Source organism: Lagopus muta, chromosome 1 (assembly GCF_023343835.1).
Source record: "Lagopus muta isolate bLagMut1 chromosome 1, bLagMut1 primary, whole genome shotgun sequence".
Lineage (NCBI taxonomy): Eukaryota > Metazoa > Chordata > Aves > Galliformes > Phasianidae > Lagopus > Lagopus muta.
Genome location: NC_064433.1, coordinates 62,291,036 through 62,308,568, shown reverse-complemented (window position 1 = coordinate 62,308,568; position 17,533 = coordinate 62,291,036). Strand labels below are relative to the sequence as shown.

Genomic DNA, 17,533 nt, shown 5'->3' with positions numbered 1-17,533 from the left:
ATAAATAAATTAGTAATTACTGAAATGAACTATTAGCAGTAAGTGAGAGGGACACTTGTTTTAAGGTTAAAATTTGAACAGATTATTCAAAAATTAACTTCGTAGTTAAGTTACTGAATTGACAAATTCCTAATGATACCAAGAAACCAAGACTGATTTTATCCTTCTTTATTTTCCTTATTTACTCTATTCCTCCCCCTTCCACAGAATAAATTAAGGCTACAGTCAACCTCCAGAGACAGAGTCCAAACCCCCTAACTCAGGCAGGGTCAGCTGAGAGCCACGTCCAGTTGGGTTCTACGCATCTTCAACATGGAAGAGGTTTCCTGGAAAGGCTGTAGAGGCTTCTAAATCTGACTGCCCTCACAGACAAAGTATTTTCTTATGCCTAGACCTCTGTTTCAAATTATATTCAGGTTTTCAAAAGTTAGGCTTTAGTTTTCTTCTAACATTACTGGATGCCACTAAGAGTCAGAAAATTAAGGACGAATCTCAATATGGAGGGAAAAAAAAAAAAAAAAAAAAAAAAAAAAAAAAAAAATCAGGAAAGTATATGACCATATGTTTATATAGTGTTTTTCCTTCCCAAAAAGAACAACTTATGCAAGTCTTTCAGCATTAACATTAAAGGAAATGACAAGCAGAATGGCAATATTTTCTTTAATGATGAAAGTATGGGTTTTGACCTTGAGAGTGTAACTTTTTTCATTCAGTTTAGAGAACTAAACCCAAGATTTTTTTACAAACTCAGCCAACCTCTGAGATTTTCATGTACAACCACGTATTTCAGTCAGTACATTTAGTTTAGGAGTTCCCAATGCTTTTGATTTAGAGACTCACTTTTACATTCAAAAGTTAAAGAATAAAATGATGCAAGGCTTACATATCAAGAAACTTGCCACTCTCTGGACCAAACACTAAAACATTCTTATTGCTTTCCTTCTGTATAATACAAAAACAGATGCTAGAGAGTATTATACCATTAATTTGGCTGCTTTTCCATTCCATGAACCCAATGCTAAACAGTAAAGCTAGGAGTTTTGAGAGGCATTTTATTTAGACAACTGAAAACAGTTAAACATTCAGAAGCAGTGTACAATGAAACAAAAACTGAATACTTTTAGTACATAATCCCCTTTTCAACTAAAGCCAAATCTTCCAACTTTAAAGGAAAAAAAAAATGGGTAAAAGCCATATTTTTTCTCTGTAATAAAGAAAACACACTACAATGAGTCTAATTGAAATTGGAGAGACTGGATCTTGGCTTGCACACTTCTTTCAAAAGACAGCAGGCAGTTATGCTAAGAAGATAGCAAAACTCTACTACTTGTCTTTTTTGGATACTCAGTTCTCTTACAGACAACACCTAGCCAGTTCCACTGCATTCTCATCAATTACTGCCCATCTTTGCCTTATGTAGAGAGTGCACTCTGGAAGGCTGCTGTTTATCACTGCTCACTTGATTTAGTCTTGTATGTCCATACGTTGCATAAGAGTTGAGATAATCACGCCTTAACTTCAGGAGTTGAGCTGTACACTGAATCTGAGTTTTCAGAGGCAACTTCTTCTGCAATTAAAGAAAGAATCAATTTACATACATAAACCAAAGAACGCTGCAGTGATGTTTTAAAGACTGGTTTAGTTTTCTTTTCCACTTAACCCAATTCAGATTTTTCTACCATATCTGCTAAGTTTGCAAGATCATACAGCCCTTGTCACTATTTTGACACTTAATATATTTTCCTAGAAAAACATGGTCAAAGATCTTTAGATGAGTGAAAAATGCCAGAAGGTACTTGGGAAAAAAGTTAAGACTTCTTCAGTAGGAAAGAGTTAAAGTTGGCAGTTCAATGTATTACCTATTTCCTCCTCTGCAGTTCCTGGAAGAGTGGTCCTTGCTTTTGCTGCTTCTGCATTCTCCTCTTCTGTAGGGAGGAGAAAAAATGGTTAGTACCTTCCCTTCCACTCAACACAGAGTAAAAAGTGGGTTTCACTCTGAAAACAAAAAAAATTCCCACTTATTTATTGTTAAGGAGAAAGAGCTGGGTAAGCAATTCCATCAATTGTTACTTGTTTGCTGTTTCCTAAGCACTGCCTCCCCATGAGCTCCCTCCCCCCAAAAATACTAGAGAAAGTAGAGAAAGCTTGTAAGAATCTACTAGAGAAAGTACAGAGAAAGCTTGAAAGAATCTGCAGAAGGAGGGGTATATGTCTTAAGTATTCACAAAATTATTTCAAACCTCTTGCTCTATAACATGAAGATTTGAGGCCATACAAGCAATTTGATACAAAGTACCAATATTAATTAAGCTCTCATTTAAGTTGCTTAAATGACAGCTACAGAAGTAAAATCTTAAATCCAACAGACTTGAGTGTCACTGAAGATGCCAAATGACAGTAGAGATCCCGTAACAAATTCAGATGATGTTTGCCATTTATATTACTACTAAGATTTTTGAACGAAGCAGCCAAGTAACCAGGAAAAAGAAAACAAAAGCACACACTTACCAGGAACTACGCACTTCCAAAGACCATAGGTTTTCCCTACTGTTGTCTGCCACAGCCTTAGTGTACCATCCTCTGAGCCACTGGCATATAACTCCCCGTCAGGGCTAAATCTCACACAATGAATTGGACCAAAGTGTCCTTTGTAAGATTCTATAAAGAGAACATATCGAGGCCAATAATTTCTAACTTCAAGCAACAGCAGAAATAAATGAGTAAAAACTAACTAGAAGGGGAAGAGAAATATGAATTGGGAGAAACTTCTCCAGTACTTTATTTTTGATACAAAACAACATCTCTAATAATTAGTATCCCCACAACTTTTAATGAAGTATTAATGTTATCTGAATTAAATGCAAGATAGGCATCTAATTATTATAAGCAAAATTACAAAGCAAGCCAACAGCATAGAATACACGTGCTCTGTTTCATCAACCACTTCCCATATACACATCTATGTAACTTTAAACAAAGACAGGAGCAATAGATGAAAATAAACTTAAAAATGCATTACACTTGGCCAGCATTAAAATACAGCCCAGTAACTGTGATTCATTAGACATAATGAATGCCACAGTGTGACATTTAAGTTAACATATAGTTTGCTATTGCAGCAGTATGGGATGACTCACTTTTTTTTTTCCTCCCTAATAGCTGCACAGCTATTTAGTGGAGGCTTTAATTAGATCTATAAGAGTAACATTAGGTATACTAACAAAGGACAAAGCCTCCTAACTGACTACTTACCTTTCCATTATCTTAAACTCAAATAAGGCTGTAGCACAGCCTGCTCTACAAGTTTAATTCATCACCCACTATGTCATTTAGCAAATACCTGTCAGAACTTGTTTTTTTTATTATTGAAGTCAAACATACCTAATTCTTCTCCTGTGTTATAGTCATATTTATAGAGTTTAAAATCTTCACCACCTGCAACCAAACATTCTTTCTCTGGATGAAGGGATGCAGAATTGATTGTAGCAGGTGCTTCAAATGATTTAATCTGCTCTAGACTGAAGGAGGAGAGAAAGTTATTTTAATAAAGGTCCTGAAAGCAAAGGACTTGTGATTCTACAAATCACAGTTGCTTAAAAAAAAAAAATAAAACAACAAAAAAACACAACCAAAAGTAAAACAACAGAAGAACAGAAGACACCCACATGCAGTTTCCAAAACTAATTTTAACACTAACAAGTCAAGCTCATAAACTTTAGAAACAGCAAGTTCAGAATAAGCAAAATACATAGAATAAGTTCACACATTTCAAACTACTTTCTGGTACATGTTTATGACTGCAACTTGCTTTAAAACATCATAGAAATTGTATAAATTAGTTCCCTTAAAGCAATAAACCGAACTCTGGATGAAAATCTTATTTAATGACAAGTCCAACTAGTTTTGAGCTATTAAAATGGTACTGATACATTACAGCCTACCATCTTGCAGACAGTTAGAGTCCACTATTTTAGAAAAGGACAGTTGTTTCAGACTTTGCCTCTGACAACATGGTAGGTAAAGATATCTACTGGCATCAGTTCTAACAGCTTTGTGATCCTGCCCTTGTACTGTCAGTTTTCCTCACAATCAAACCTGTAACAAGTCAAAAAGATTCTGTGTTTTGGACTCACGTTTCTGCACTATGAAAAGCAATAGTCTTCCCATAGGTTATCACAAGTATTTGCCCTTCTGGAACATATTCCATGCTGCTCACAGACATTGCAACATTTAGCGCCTTCACTTCAGTCATGGTACTCCTGTCCCAGAGGCTTAAGAAAAATCAGAAAGACTCTCAGATCAATTCAGCAAATCAGTTTCCAACTCCACCCGTGGCATGCTGTGGTTGCAAAAAGCCACCTGTAGAACATTCCACAGACACTTTAGCATGCTTTACTTTGTTTTGCTTAGCTTTACTTACATGGGAATTAAGGCACGTTTATATTAGCATACTGCTACTGTTAAAACTTAATAACAACGTTAAACAGCATGCATACTGTTTTACTGTTTAATTACTCAAGGATTCTTTTAAAAAGCTAAAAGCTTATTACATGTCTCCTGAACAATACAGCTTTCTAGAAGCAAAGCTTTAAGACTGCATTCTACCTTTTTAAACTCAAAACACAAAGAGGTATAATACTAATTTAAGAAAATGTTAGACTCATTGAATATAATTTAGCACTTTACCTAGACAGGCAAGAAATATCTGTATAGAAATCAAATTAAATCGTAACAAACTGTCCCACACAACATCCTGGTCACCAAATTGGAGGAAAAAAATGGATTTGATGGATGAACCACTTGCCGGATAAGGAATTGGCTGGATGGCTGCACTCAAGAGTTGCAGTCAACAGCTCAGTGCCCAACTGGTGAGAGACCAGTGATGAGTGGCATTCCTCAGGGAAAGGTTCTGAGACTGATACTATTTAATACCTTTGTAGGTGACACGGACAGCGAGATTGAGTGCACCCTCAGCAAGTTTGCAGATGACACCAAGCTGAATGGTGCAGTTGACACACTATAGAGAAAGGATGCATCTCAAGCAAGACAGGCTTGAGAGGTGGGCCCACGAAAACTCATAAAGTTCAAGAAGGCCAAGTGCAAGGTCCTGCACCAGAACTGGGGCAAGCTTAAACACAGGTACAGGTTGAGCAGATAATAACTTGAGAACAGCCCTGAGGAGAAGGTTTTGGGAATGTTGTTTGATGAAATTCAACACGAGCCAGCAATGCACACCAGCAGCCCAGAAGGCCAACTGCATCCTGGGTTGCAAGTGTGTGTGACCAGCAGGTCGAGGGAGGTGATTCTGCCCCTCTACTCTGCCCTCATGAGACCCCACCTGGAGTACTGCGTCCAGTTCTGGGACCTCCAACACAAGAATATCAAGATGTTGGAGCAGGTCCAGAGGAGGGACACCAAGATGATCAGAGGGCTAGAGCACTTCCTCTACAGGAATATACTGAGAGCACTGGGATTCTTCAGCCTGGAGAAGAGAATGCTCTAGGGGAACCTTACAGCAGCATTCCAGTACATGAAGAGGTCGACAGGAAAGCTGGACAGGGACTTCTTAGAAGGGCATGTAGCAATGGGACGAGGGTAAATGGTTTTAAACTGGAAGAAGGTAGATTCAGACTAGACATTAGCAAAAAATTCTTTAGTGTGAGGGTGGTGAGACACTGTAACTGGTCGCCCAGTGAGGTTGTGGATGCTTCCACTTCGGAGGCATTCAAGGCCAGACTGGATGGGGCTTTGAGCAACCTGGTCCAAGGGGAGATGGCCCTGACTACAGCAGGGGAGTTGGAAGTACATGATCTTAACGGTCCTTCCAAACCAAACTATTCTATGATTCAGTAAAATAAGAAACTTATAAGTTAACTGAATGCTGTATTTCTATTTCTAAAATTAAGAGGAAAAAAAAGAAAAGATCAGTCTTTTGCCTATCTGGAATAAAGAAACTGAAGAGAAATGGAACCAAAAAAGAAACAAGGAGACTACAACTGTGATTTCACCCTATCCACTCTCCTTCCACAAAGCAGAAAGCCACTATTATTCTGTGCCATAAACATAATAATAATGAGACATTAGGCATGAGATGATGCTGATCATATCAACCAGAAAGCTGAGGAATCAGCAAAGCACATCTTCCTTTTTTGGTCAGCATAGTTGAGGAAGGATCTTTGTTATTTGACCTCCCCAGTAGCCAAGTCTGTCTAAGTTTTACCCATCTACATTTAACTGGATGATCTATCTTATAAAACCACAAAAGCTTTCTCAACTTACCAACATGGTAGAGAAAGACAGCTATGACTATTAAGAGTGCATTGAGAGGCTTCTCCAGAAGAGGCTTCCCTGCTTTTTATCTCAGCCCTCACCTTATGCATGTTTCAGGGCTTGACTGCAGAAGACAAGGCACTGACACTTCATCTAATATCTTCACAAGACCTCAACTAGCAATTAATTTCCTCCAGGATTACGAAAAATCAAATTAATTCTACTATTCAGTTATCAAAGACCACCTCTTCCCACCAGGGAGGACATGCTTATGGTGCAAATCAGAATTACCACAAAAATTACATCTGCAGCAACATATAAAAATTGGGTGACATGAGCATATGCTAATCTAGAATCAAACAGCCTGTGTTACCATTTCCCAAGGAAAGAACAATCTTCTGACAGAAATTGTGCACTATAAGTAAGTGTGAGCTTCTTAGAAAACTAGTATTTTTTTTCTTACCGGACAGTTTTATCATCAGCTGAAAGAATCTGTTTGTCATCACTGCTCCATAAAGCCTTTTTAATACCAGATGTATGTCCACTGACAACATCAGGTTCTTAAAATAAGAACAACTATTTAGTACACATAAGAACATAAATAAACATCATGCAATAGTTTAGGAACTCTGGTAATCTATATGGATTTCTATTTGCTAGAAAATGCAAAATTACTTCAAACACTACTGACTTTATTTACAGATTTCAATCTAGGAATCTAGCCAATTGTCTAAACTTAAAAGAGTTTCACTAGGTTAACATCAATATCAATTAGCTTTATATCAATTTTCAGCAGTTCAGTATTAATATGAATTTAAGCATAGTTAAACATGGAGACTTTTCCCTTTCAGGTAGTGGAACTTTAGTTAGACCTACGCAAAGCAAGTCCCTGTTGAAGTAAAACATACTATCCCTGAAACCTTCATAGATAAGCTCTATTTCACTTCAAAGACTAACACAATATGATTTAGTATACAGAAAACTGTTTTAGACACATTGTTTGTAGAACAAGCTCAAGTGTGTCTTGCGTTTCACAACGAAGTCCAGAATTCATATTTAACTCACACACAAGAAAAATCAACACAACAGAAAGCCAGCAATAACTAGTTCTAAGTGCAGACTCACCTGCTTCTGGCTTGCTTAAATCATAGATGCGCAACAATTTATCTTGTCCACCTGTTAACAGATAATTGCTATCCTGAAACAGAAGTTATAAAGGGTCAACTGTATTTTGAATTGAAATATCAGCCTTCATCCAATAAGCCTTAAAATATCAGTTATTTATCTCAGACAGTTTCTAAAATATTTATTACAACTTGTTTATAAGATCAAAGCTTAAATGTATGCTACGTTACTTGCCTGCCAAAACAGACACAAAAAAAGTAGCAAATAGCAAAACATACCAAAGACCTTACCTCTCTGTTGAGTATGCTATAAAGATTTTTCATACCTGTGTAAAATCCACACTTTTGACAATGTGTTTGTGAGCCAATGTGATTAGTTCATCTCCTGACACAGCATCCCACACTTTGCTAAATGACAAGAGAAAACATGTACATATCAGTAGCTCCAGGACAAATCTGAACAGACAAATTAAGTGGTCTCTCTTAACCTACCCTATAATATCCTTCCTGACACTATTATAACATTTTTAATCATAAATGCTATACTCTAATGAACAACAGACACACCACATCTTCTTGTACTGAAGTGTTTTTTGTTACTATCCCACCATTTTCTTTCACTCACTTCTTCAGGATAACACACAATCAGCATTTTAGATTTAAGACAAACAAAGGCAGCTCTTCTCTACAACTTTTACAGACTGAATTCGAATAACTGGATTTGAATCATCAAATATATTAACATACACTGCAAACAGTTCAAACAAGGAAAACAAAAATAAATGATTCACTAATATTTCTGCATGTCTCCTTCTAATAATAAGTGTCTGACTGGTACACAAAATGAAGATCACTCTTGCCACTCTGGTATAACTACAATACTTAAGTCTTGAACTTCACAGCATTGTTTATTCTAGCAAATCAGTTCATTAATTAGATATACTTGTCAAGAAGCAACCATAGTTGCTCAGCAAGATAGAATTAGTTGTAGATGCTCATAAAAATTTCAAATTCTAGTCTGTAATATAGTTATAAGGTAACAATTTACTTTAAAAAAACACAACCACAGCAACTTACTACAGACATATAAAAAAAAAGCTATTGACTGAAATCAAAATAAAGACTTCAGAAGCAGGCAATCACTTACGCTGTAAAATCTGCGGCTGCTGTAGCTGCTTTAGTGGCATCTTTGTTCAAAGTCGCACCCCAGACAGCACCTTTATGACCTAGGAATGTGCCAATCCAGTCTCCTGTGTCACCCTGACGTAGCATAGGCTTTCCATCTTCAGAAAAACAAAACCAATATTCAGACAACATAACAAAAAAGAAAGCTGTTTCAGGAAACTGTTCCCTTGCACCAAGTGGAACAAAAATTAAACCGCCATCAGACCAGCCTCCCTTAATGGAAATGCCATATTCACTATGAAGCTATTCTTTATAAAACAGCTTAGCTAAAGAACTTAAATATACAGTTGCACCTCTAGCATGCATCTAAAGTCACAGATACTAAAATATTATCCTAAATGAATTTCAAGTTTTCTTTTGGTTTTGTTTCTACAATAGAAAGGAGCACCCTTTGTTGCTTGTCACTTTTTTTTTTTTAAATATAGTCAAATTTTCCTAGGGCTGGTCAGTTCCATTGATTTTGAAATAATATTTTCAGACTAACAAGGCACAAAAAGGAGTCTTGGGTTTATAACGAGAGATGTTTACTGAGATGCTGTAAAAATGAAATAGAAAGCCTTTATTGTGATTATTTTTTCTAGGAGGGTATCAGATACAGTTCACACAAATAAACAGAGCTGAACATGAAGTCCTCAGAAAGAATGAGGAATGTTCTTTTAAACTTGTGAACACACGTGAAGATTAACTCATACACGTACGAATGAAAATGCTACTCTTATAAGAGAGCAGAAGAGAATTCTCATGGGAAAGGAAGCAGAAATCACTGCTCTGCAATCAGCAAGGCAGCTGCCTCGGTTGAAAAGGAGCCGGCTTTACAGGGTGTACGGGATATGTACGCAAGAGGCAGTTATAGCTACTTTAAAACAACGATTTTCAAGCCTTTCCTTCACAAGCGGGATTCAACCTGAATGAATGGAAGCTCTAACACCCTGCGGGCTAAAACGCTGCAAAAACCCTCCAACCGGTTCCCTTCTCCATCTGGTCACGCTGGAAGCAGGTATTATTTTAAGAGCACCAACGCCCCGCTGAATGCTTGCCTCGACCCTCCTCCTCCCCACTCTCCCCATCGCAAACCTTTCTAATAGGTATCTGCGACCGCAGCCACGCGCAACCCGTTTACAGCGGCCCGCACACCCGCCCGCTGTACCCACGCGGCCTCAGGGCGGAGCAGGCCCAGTGACTGCGGCCCTTGCAAGAGGCCGGCGAGGCAAGCGCGGCCGCCCACCCCTCTCCCCCCAGCCGCGCTCACCCTTGCAGGCGCTGATAAGGAAGTAGCCGTAGGGGGTGACGCCGCTGAAGGCCAGGTCCACCACGGGCCGCGTGTGCCCGGAGCACGTCAGCGGGGTCTGCCTCATGGCCATGGCGGCGACTGAGCTCGGGACGCGCAGGGAGCTGAGCAGGGACGCGACTATCCTACAGCCGGGCAGGAAACGGCGACCGCGGTGTTGGCGGCAGCGGCGGAAATGACGGCGGCGGAAGCGCTCCGGAGCGGAAGCTACGTCAGCCAGCGGGTGCGGAACCGGAAGGGCTTGTAGGCGTTACGTGGGGGCGCAGCGTGCTCTGAGGGGCTGAGCTGGCAGGTTGCTGGTGGGGTGCACTTGGCGGCACAATGCCCCCTGCTTTTACCTTCTGCTTCCTGTAGTTATAGCGCTGCGCTGTGCTAGTCAGCTCTGTTTGTAATCCCTGACTTGTAATATTGCAGATTTTGTAATTTCATGTCCAGTTTTTTTTTGGTTTTGGTTTTTTTTTTTCTTCAAAATCGTAGAATCCTAAAAGTTGTAAGAAGCCTCTGAGATCATGTAGTTCACCCATCAACCCGTCACCACCATGTCCACCACCATGCCCACTAGCCATGTCCCTCAGTGCCACATGAGCGTGTTTCTTAACGCCTTTCAGGGATGGTGACTCCACCACTTCCTTGAGCAGTCCATGCCAATGCCTCACTGCTTTTTGAGAAGAATTTTTTCCTAATATCCAAGCTGATCCTCCCCTGATAGAACTTGTTGGAATTATCCAAACAATTTATCAGGATGCTATCTCCGAGAAAGCAGATTTTATTTGCAATTGCAATGGTGGGCCTCCTGCAAGCAGGAGAGTGTGCAGAAAACAGCATTGCATCTTTTGTGCTCTATTACTCAACGCTTATCTCTTTCTCCCCTGATTCCTCATTGGCTGAGTACTTCAGGTTCGCAGTCTTCCCAACACTCAACTAAGCATACGGATACTGGCTAAATATAATTTTTTGCTAGCTAAACATACATCACTAATTAGTTAACTTCTCACACTTGCTCATTCAACACTTGGTCATTGTTTCTGGACATCTGCTCGTCCTTGCATAGAGATAAGCTTAGAAGGAGGATAGGGGGGAGTACCTTGATGCCTGCCTGTTGCATTCCAACCTACCCACAGAGCAAGGCAATCCAGCCTTGTGTAGAGGCCCTGGCTTCTTCAGTGTTTGCTAAGTCTGTTTTTCTTTCGCTGAGGGTCTCTTATCCAAACAGAATAACCCTACAATATACTTTCTAGTCCATAATACTGTACTTACACTATTGCAGTTTTGCAAGTAAGAATTAATCACATAATTCATCAACTATATTTCTAAAGCATGTTGCTAACATATATGGTATTTCTACTTTTTCACATGAGCTATTTCTAAGGACAAGTTACAAAATGCAAATACACTGTGCTCTACTTCTTCAGATCAGTTCCCCCTTTTTAATATCTAATGCAGAAACAACATTCCATTCCTACAAATGTAAGGCCATTACCTCTATTTGCCAGTTGCCTGGAAAAAGAGGCCACTCATCACCTTGCTAACACCTCCTTTCAGGGAATTGTAGAAAGTTAAAAGGTCTCCCCTGAGTGATCTCAGCAGCTCTTTATAACACTTGTGCAAGACCTTACACTTGACTTTGTTCAATTTCTTGAGGTTCTGTTGGTCCCACTGTTCGTGCCTGCCGAGGTCCCTCTTGATGGCATCCTGTTCCTCAGGTTTGTTACCACAGCACACAGCTTGTTGTCATCCGCAAACTTGCTGAGAGTGCACTCGACCCCACTATTGATATCAAAATATTGACAAACATGTTGAAGAGTATCAGCCCCAGTACTGACCTGTGTGGGACACTACTCGTCACTGATCTCCATCTGGACATTAAGCCACTGGCCACCACTGTCTGGGTACTATCTCACAGCCAGTTCCTCTTCCATTGGACAGTCTGCCCATCAAATCCATATCTTGCCAATTTGGAGAGAAGAATGTTTTGGGGAACCATGTCAAAGGCCTTACTGAATTCCAATTAAGTACTGACGTCCAAATAGATGATCCCTGCCTCTTAGCCCCATTATATCACTTCCAATTAGGTATGTTTATTACCTACAGTCTGATGATCTTTGATTTAGAAATAGATTAATTCTGTGCACTCAGGCTTGACATCTTTTAACATGGAGGTTGTAAGAGAAACAATAAACTGTAAAACAAGTACTCAAGTTGTCAAGAAGTCTAGAAATGTATTGGAAAAAGAAGGAAGAGTAGAAAAAGTAGTTATTTACAAATGAAAGCCTCACAAGCTTAAAATAAAAATAGTAAGATTTTATTTTGTTCAATTTGGTTTTAGACAAGGTTATGATGTATGAGACAGTAGGAAAGTAAGCAAAAAAAATTATTCAAAGTTTCATATTTCTCCATTCATTATCTACATTATCTCCATTTCTTCATTATCCAAACAATTATCCTATAGAGTTAAGTAAATATTCGTTAACTCCAGCTTGTCAGGAAGTAATCAGGGACTTGTAATCATATAGAGCAATTCAACTCATTACTGCATGGAATAACAAGTATGCCAATCATATGTTGTAAAGCACCTGGGCAAGAGTCTCTGTCACTTATGATTTATAATACAGAGTATCTGCTTGATTAACAACATCTTTCCACAGACAGTGATTGAATTTTCGTAGAAATTGTTGCTGAACATGAATAAAGCTATCCTAGTGAAAGGTCATGTTTCTAGTGCTTTGATTAAAATAGATCAAGCAGAGATTGAATCAAGGAGTGTTTAGTGTACATATTTACATTTCCAAAGATTCCTTTTTTCTCCTGTGCTGGATAACATTGTTGAAAATCCCTTCTCATGCCACTGAGGGGAGCTCCTTACATATCTATTAGCACATTACTGCTGTAACTGAGAGCTTCTGCTCTGGGTGACTTTTTGGTAGTGATTTCAGGTTATAAAAGACTGCCTTACGGACATAGCACTAAAGCTACTAACTAGATGTTTGATTCTCTGAAATGAATCAGCTCAGCAGGTGAATGGAAAGCTACCAGTGTCACAAGAGGCAGCAGTGGAGCAATCTCTTCATTAGATTACCTTGAATCTGAGTTATTCTAATAATCTGAAGATTCGATGTAATGACTAGGTGCACCAATGCTCTTTATCTCTATTGAGTTTTTCTTTGGCGAAATGTTCCCTATAGTGATTTGTACAGATAAATTGGGAAGGAAAAAAAAAAAAAAGGAATGGATGTTTGCTGAAGGATGATGTGTTGCAGATGCTGTGAATAGATACGAGAGCAACTGCAGAGCATGTGGTTGTGTTTTCACTGGGAAATAATTACAACTGAGAGCCAGCCTTAAGCAGTCAATTATCACTAAGTAACTGAATGAGAAAAGTAATCTTATTTTACAAATAATAGAAAAGTGTGCATCAAGGCAATGATTCCTTTATAGAACAGCCCTTCAACATGATTTTTATAATTTTGTGGATGTTATTTTAACACATATCTAGGGAATGAGAGGACTGCAGCACAGAAACTCTTCTGTTGGCTGTACATGGTAATATCTTTTGAGAATGTGAACAGAGGCAAAAGGGACTAAACAGAGAAAAGAGTTGTAGAGAAACTGAGAAGAATATAAAGAGGAGTTTGAGAGACCAGCAATAAAGAGATGATAAGGGGCTGTGTATGAGACATAGCACATAGAAACAAGATAGGAGGGAAAATAAGAGACTTAGCTCAGTGTCCAATCTTGTGTCTCATACAATTGGTGGAGTTTGTAACTTTTTTATCTCTTACTTACGGACAAGGTCAGATTTTAGATCATCTCTTTAATCATCACCTGGATGTTAGAATACCAAAATAATTCACTCTTCTATGAAGAATTTTAGTCCTGACTTTCTCTGCTTTCAATTCAGTTTCTCAGAAACTTTTCTGTCTGACTGGAAGACAGAGATATGGGACATTCAGAACCTGCACCAACAATAGAGTGACTAAGCCAAAAAGGATTATTAAAAATGGTTTTATCTTTACTTAGTTGCTTCTCTGATCCTCAGTCTTCAGGTTCCATTCTGTCTTTTGAAGAGAGAAAGATGACCGTGCTGGGCAAATAGATAGGATAGCAATAGGAAAAAGTGATGACAAACTTTAAGTAGGCAGTGTTTTCACTGAAAAGTTATTGCCACTGCAAAAGTAAAAGCAGCAGTTGAACAAATTATTGAGACAAAAACAAATCCAAGGTAAGGAAATGTTTCCCACAATTCAGTACTAACCATATGTTCCCAAAACACAGTTCCTAAGTTAACTCTACAAAAAGAAAGTAATGTAGAGTAAGTGGTATACTTTGGGGCTTTAGAATGGAAGATGTGGAGTAAAGGATAGCTGGAGAAACTTGGACATTATCACCATGGGAAACTCACATAGAGCATAACGTATAGTATGCCTGTGTTCCAAAATCATGTACTAGGATTGATTGTATTCAATCAATTCATATAACAGTAGAGTTTTATGGTAAGCTGATGAATACGATATGGATTTATAGAAGGAACAAATGTCAATAAACAGCTTTATAGAGACTTGATGGGATGGAAGGGGACAGATTATCTTGAAGTGTTAATAGGGGAGATGAGAAGGAGAAATGCAGAGGAAAGAAATAAACAAGTCTATTCCCATGCTTAGTTCTTGTAACCAACTGACATATAGGTGTTATGGGTGCTAAGTTACAGGTAAATCATTTATATTTCAGTTCTCAGCCCGCAACTTTGCTCCCTAGATGGTTTGAAGCATAACTGCATTCTAAAGGAGGAGACATAGTTATGAGTAACATAATATTCTTTTCCCACCTCTTTTCAAGTCTCATACTGGAACCACTTCATAATTCAGGCTACCTAAACAACTATACACTTCTGCAAAGGATTTAAATTCACAATGGAAGTGAATCAGCTTTGCTAAAAGAGCATACAAATTGTCTGGCAGTTGACAACCAAACCTTTCCAGGAAACAATTTAGCAAAATTCTTGTTTTCTAACTATTATAAAATCTATAATACTTCTCTAACTGTAAGAGCAGTGATACCAATTTTCAGGAATGAGCTCTAGCTGAATTAATTCATAACAGTAAGCTGCTTTCATGTTTTCACTTGCAAGGTGTTCTTCACCATGAAAGATACTTAGGATTATTGTTCTAAAAAGGTAAAGTAATTTAGACATCAACCTATAGCAATTAACAGCAGCAGACAGACTTTATCTTGCTATCCTAGAAGTACTTATGCTGACTGTACACAAACAAATCTGTGGCACCGAACAGGATCCTTCTGATAGTGCCAAGAAAACAGATCAGTGTCACTTCATGTCTGCTCTTCATCACCTTTAGAAGTTGTGGAGATCAAGGGAGGTTCTTTAGAACTGGAAAAAGGAAAACAACACATACAACTTCAGGAAGGACAAGAGGAGGATCCAAGGATCATCTGTGTTCCTGGGAAGTTTGTATGGCAGTTTCTAGGCCATGAAGAATAATCAGGAATAATCAGCATGGATTTACCAAGGACAAACAATGCCTGATGAATCACGTTGCCTGACTTTAGCAGGACTTCTACTGTGTTCTTTCAGAGAGTATCTTTAAAGTCAAAATAAGATATAAGTGGATAGATGGGTGGAAAACTGACTGCAGTGCTGAGCTCAAAGAATGATGTCACAAAATCCGATGGCAACTGGTTACCTCAGGGATCAGTGTTGGGACCAATAGATGTCTTTTTTGACAACCAGGATGGCTGGTGAGAGTGCACTTTCAGCAAGTTTGTGAATGATCCCAAGTGGGACAGGGATAAAGCAGCCAATACCCTGGACAGCTAGTATGTTTGCAAAGGGACTTTTATGTCTTGTGTTTGTCATAAAGTCCAGCAAAGGCAAGTGCAGAGTCCTGCTTTTGCCACTCCATGTTTGTTCTTTCGTAAAATATAAGGCAAATATGGAATCTTATTGCTGTGTATAACAACCTATAAAAGAAGGCACACCCAGACTTTTCTTAGAAGTGTACAGTGGAAAGAAGAAAAATAATAGACACAATTTGGAAAATGGGAAATTCCAAACAGATGTAAGCAAAATGAATATTCATCATAACAGTGATGAAATGCTAGAAAAGGTGTCCAGAGAGGTGATGGCATCTCCAGTCTTGGGGATACCCAAAACGTGACGGTACAAGTCCCTGAGCAACCTGACCTACCTTGTCCCTGCTTTGAGTTCAAGGATGGACAAGGTTACCTTTGAAGTTTCCTTTTAGCCTATATGATTTTATTTTGTTACTTATTTCCTCTGAATGATGATTTCTTAATCCTTCACTATTTGCCGTCAGCTTTTGAAGATGAGTTGAACAGCTTTCCGAATTGTCTTCATGTTTAAGGCGAAACACTGCATCTGAAAGGGCTGACAGGTGCCCCCCATGCATACTTTATATTCAAGCATTGACCTGATTCCTCTGAAGCATATCCTGCTTCACTGCTAAATTTTACAAGTCCTTCACCTTCATGCACAGGATGTCATCTAACTTATGATTTCTATGCATTAGTGAATCTATATTTCAGACACACAATGCTAACTGATGCAGAATGGCTATTACTCACTATCAAATCGGATCATTCAGAAGGCTTATACATCTGCTTCCTTCAGTCATACAACCAGACATGACAGAGAGAAGATCAGTGATACTGCTTAAGTGACCTCCATGCACTTTAGTAATGCCAAATTGGTGCAAAGAATGCTTCTAACACTGTCAAGATCTAGACCAAACAAAGAGAAAACAGTCAAATTTATTTCTGTAATTCATGGTAGCTGTCAAGGCCTTGACAGGGCAGGCAGTATGGAATTAAATTTATGTTGATATGTACTGAAAGTATTTTGCTTTTCAGAGGCATAAGCTCTTCTGAATTCAACAGTTAGAAAAGAAAGGAGCATAGGTAGCATCAGGCAGGCTTTGCTGACAGCTCTTTTCTCAGACTTATTAGATAAATTTCTTTGCACAGACAACAAATTCATGCAATTTTCTCTGCTGTAAGAACATAAAAGAAAAGCAACTTTTAAACAAATATTATTACTGAGATGTGTCCTGTTTCAAAACAACTTATAGCTACATTTGTCTCTGGACCGACTCCACCAATGTCATCAGTATTAGATCATGGATTCATTTGGCTTGTGGTATTATGGTTGGAATAACTACAGTTGTGGGGTTTTGTTTTCTTGCCAAGATCAAATCTGAAAGATATTAGTAGCATCGACAGTAGAAGAAAATGACAGCGCTTTTACAACTATGAACATGCCAGAGAGATTTGCAAAGGTTTTCATTTTATTGATATTTGTAGAAACAAATATTACTGTCCCAGGACACGTAATGGTTGTATACCTCCGAGGAAATGAAAATGTATAACAGCGGAATGAGTCAAGAGGAAAGGAGGTACCATGATAATTCTTGAATAGAACTTTGCTTGCAAGGCTTGTACAAATAGTTGGAATTCCTTTAGTGAAGATACTTGTCAGGTGTTTTTTGTTTTTTTTTTTTATTTTTTTTTTTTTGTGAGATTTTCAGGTCTGATCAGGCTAGGATTCCAAAGATTTTAATTATTTTGTTTGTTAGTTAGTTTGTTTTGTTTTTTATGGTGATGCAAGAAGAGCTTGACAAGTTAGAGGGAAGTATTA

General features: G+C 38.5%; 1 protein-coding gene across 1 annotated transcript; it reads right to left on the bottom strand.

The window, feature by feature from the left end:
* Positions 1-643: 643 nt before the first annotated feature.
* LOC125688235 (serine/threonine kinase receptor associated protein) lies at positions 644-10,061 on the bottom strand. The gene is made up of 10 exons (XM_048934000.1): positions 9,829-10,061; positions 8,542-8,677; positions 7,721-7,802; positions 7,396-7,468; positions 6,734-6,830; positions 4,134-4,271; positions 3,382-3,518; positions 2,509-2,658; positions 1,860-1,925; positions 644-1,567 (listed from the first exon to the last, which is right to left on the bottom strand). The coding sequence occupies exons 1-10, from the start codon at positions 9,938-9,940 to the stop codon at positions 1,506-1,508; spliced, it is 1,053 nt and encodes a 350-aa protein (XP_048789957.1). The 5' UTR covers positions 9,941-10,061; the 3' UTR covers positions 644-1,505.
* Positions 10,062-17,533: the final 7,472 nt, after the last annotated feature.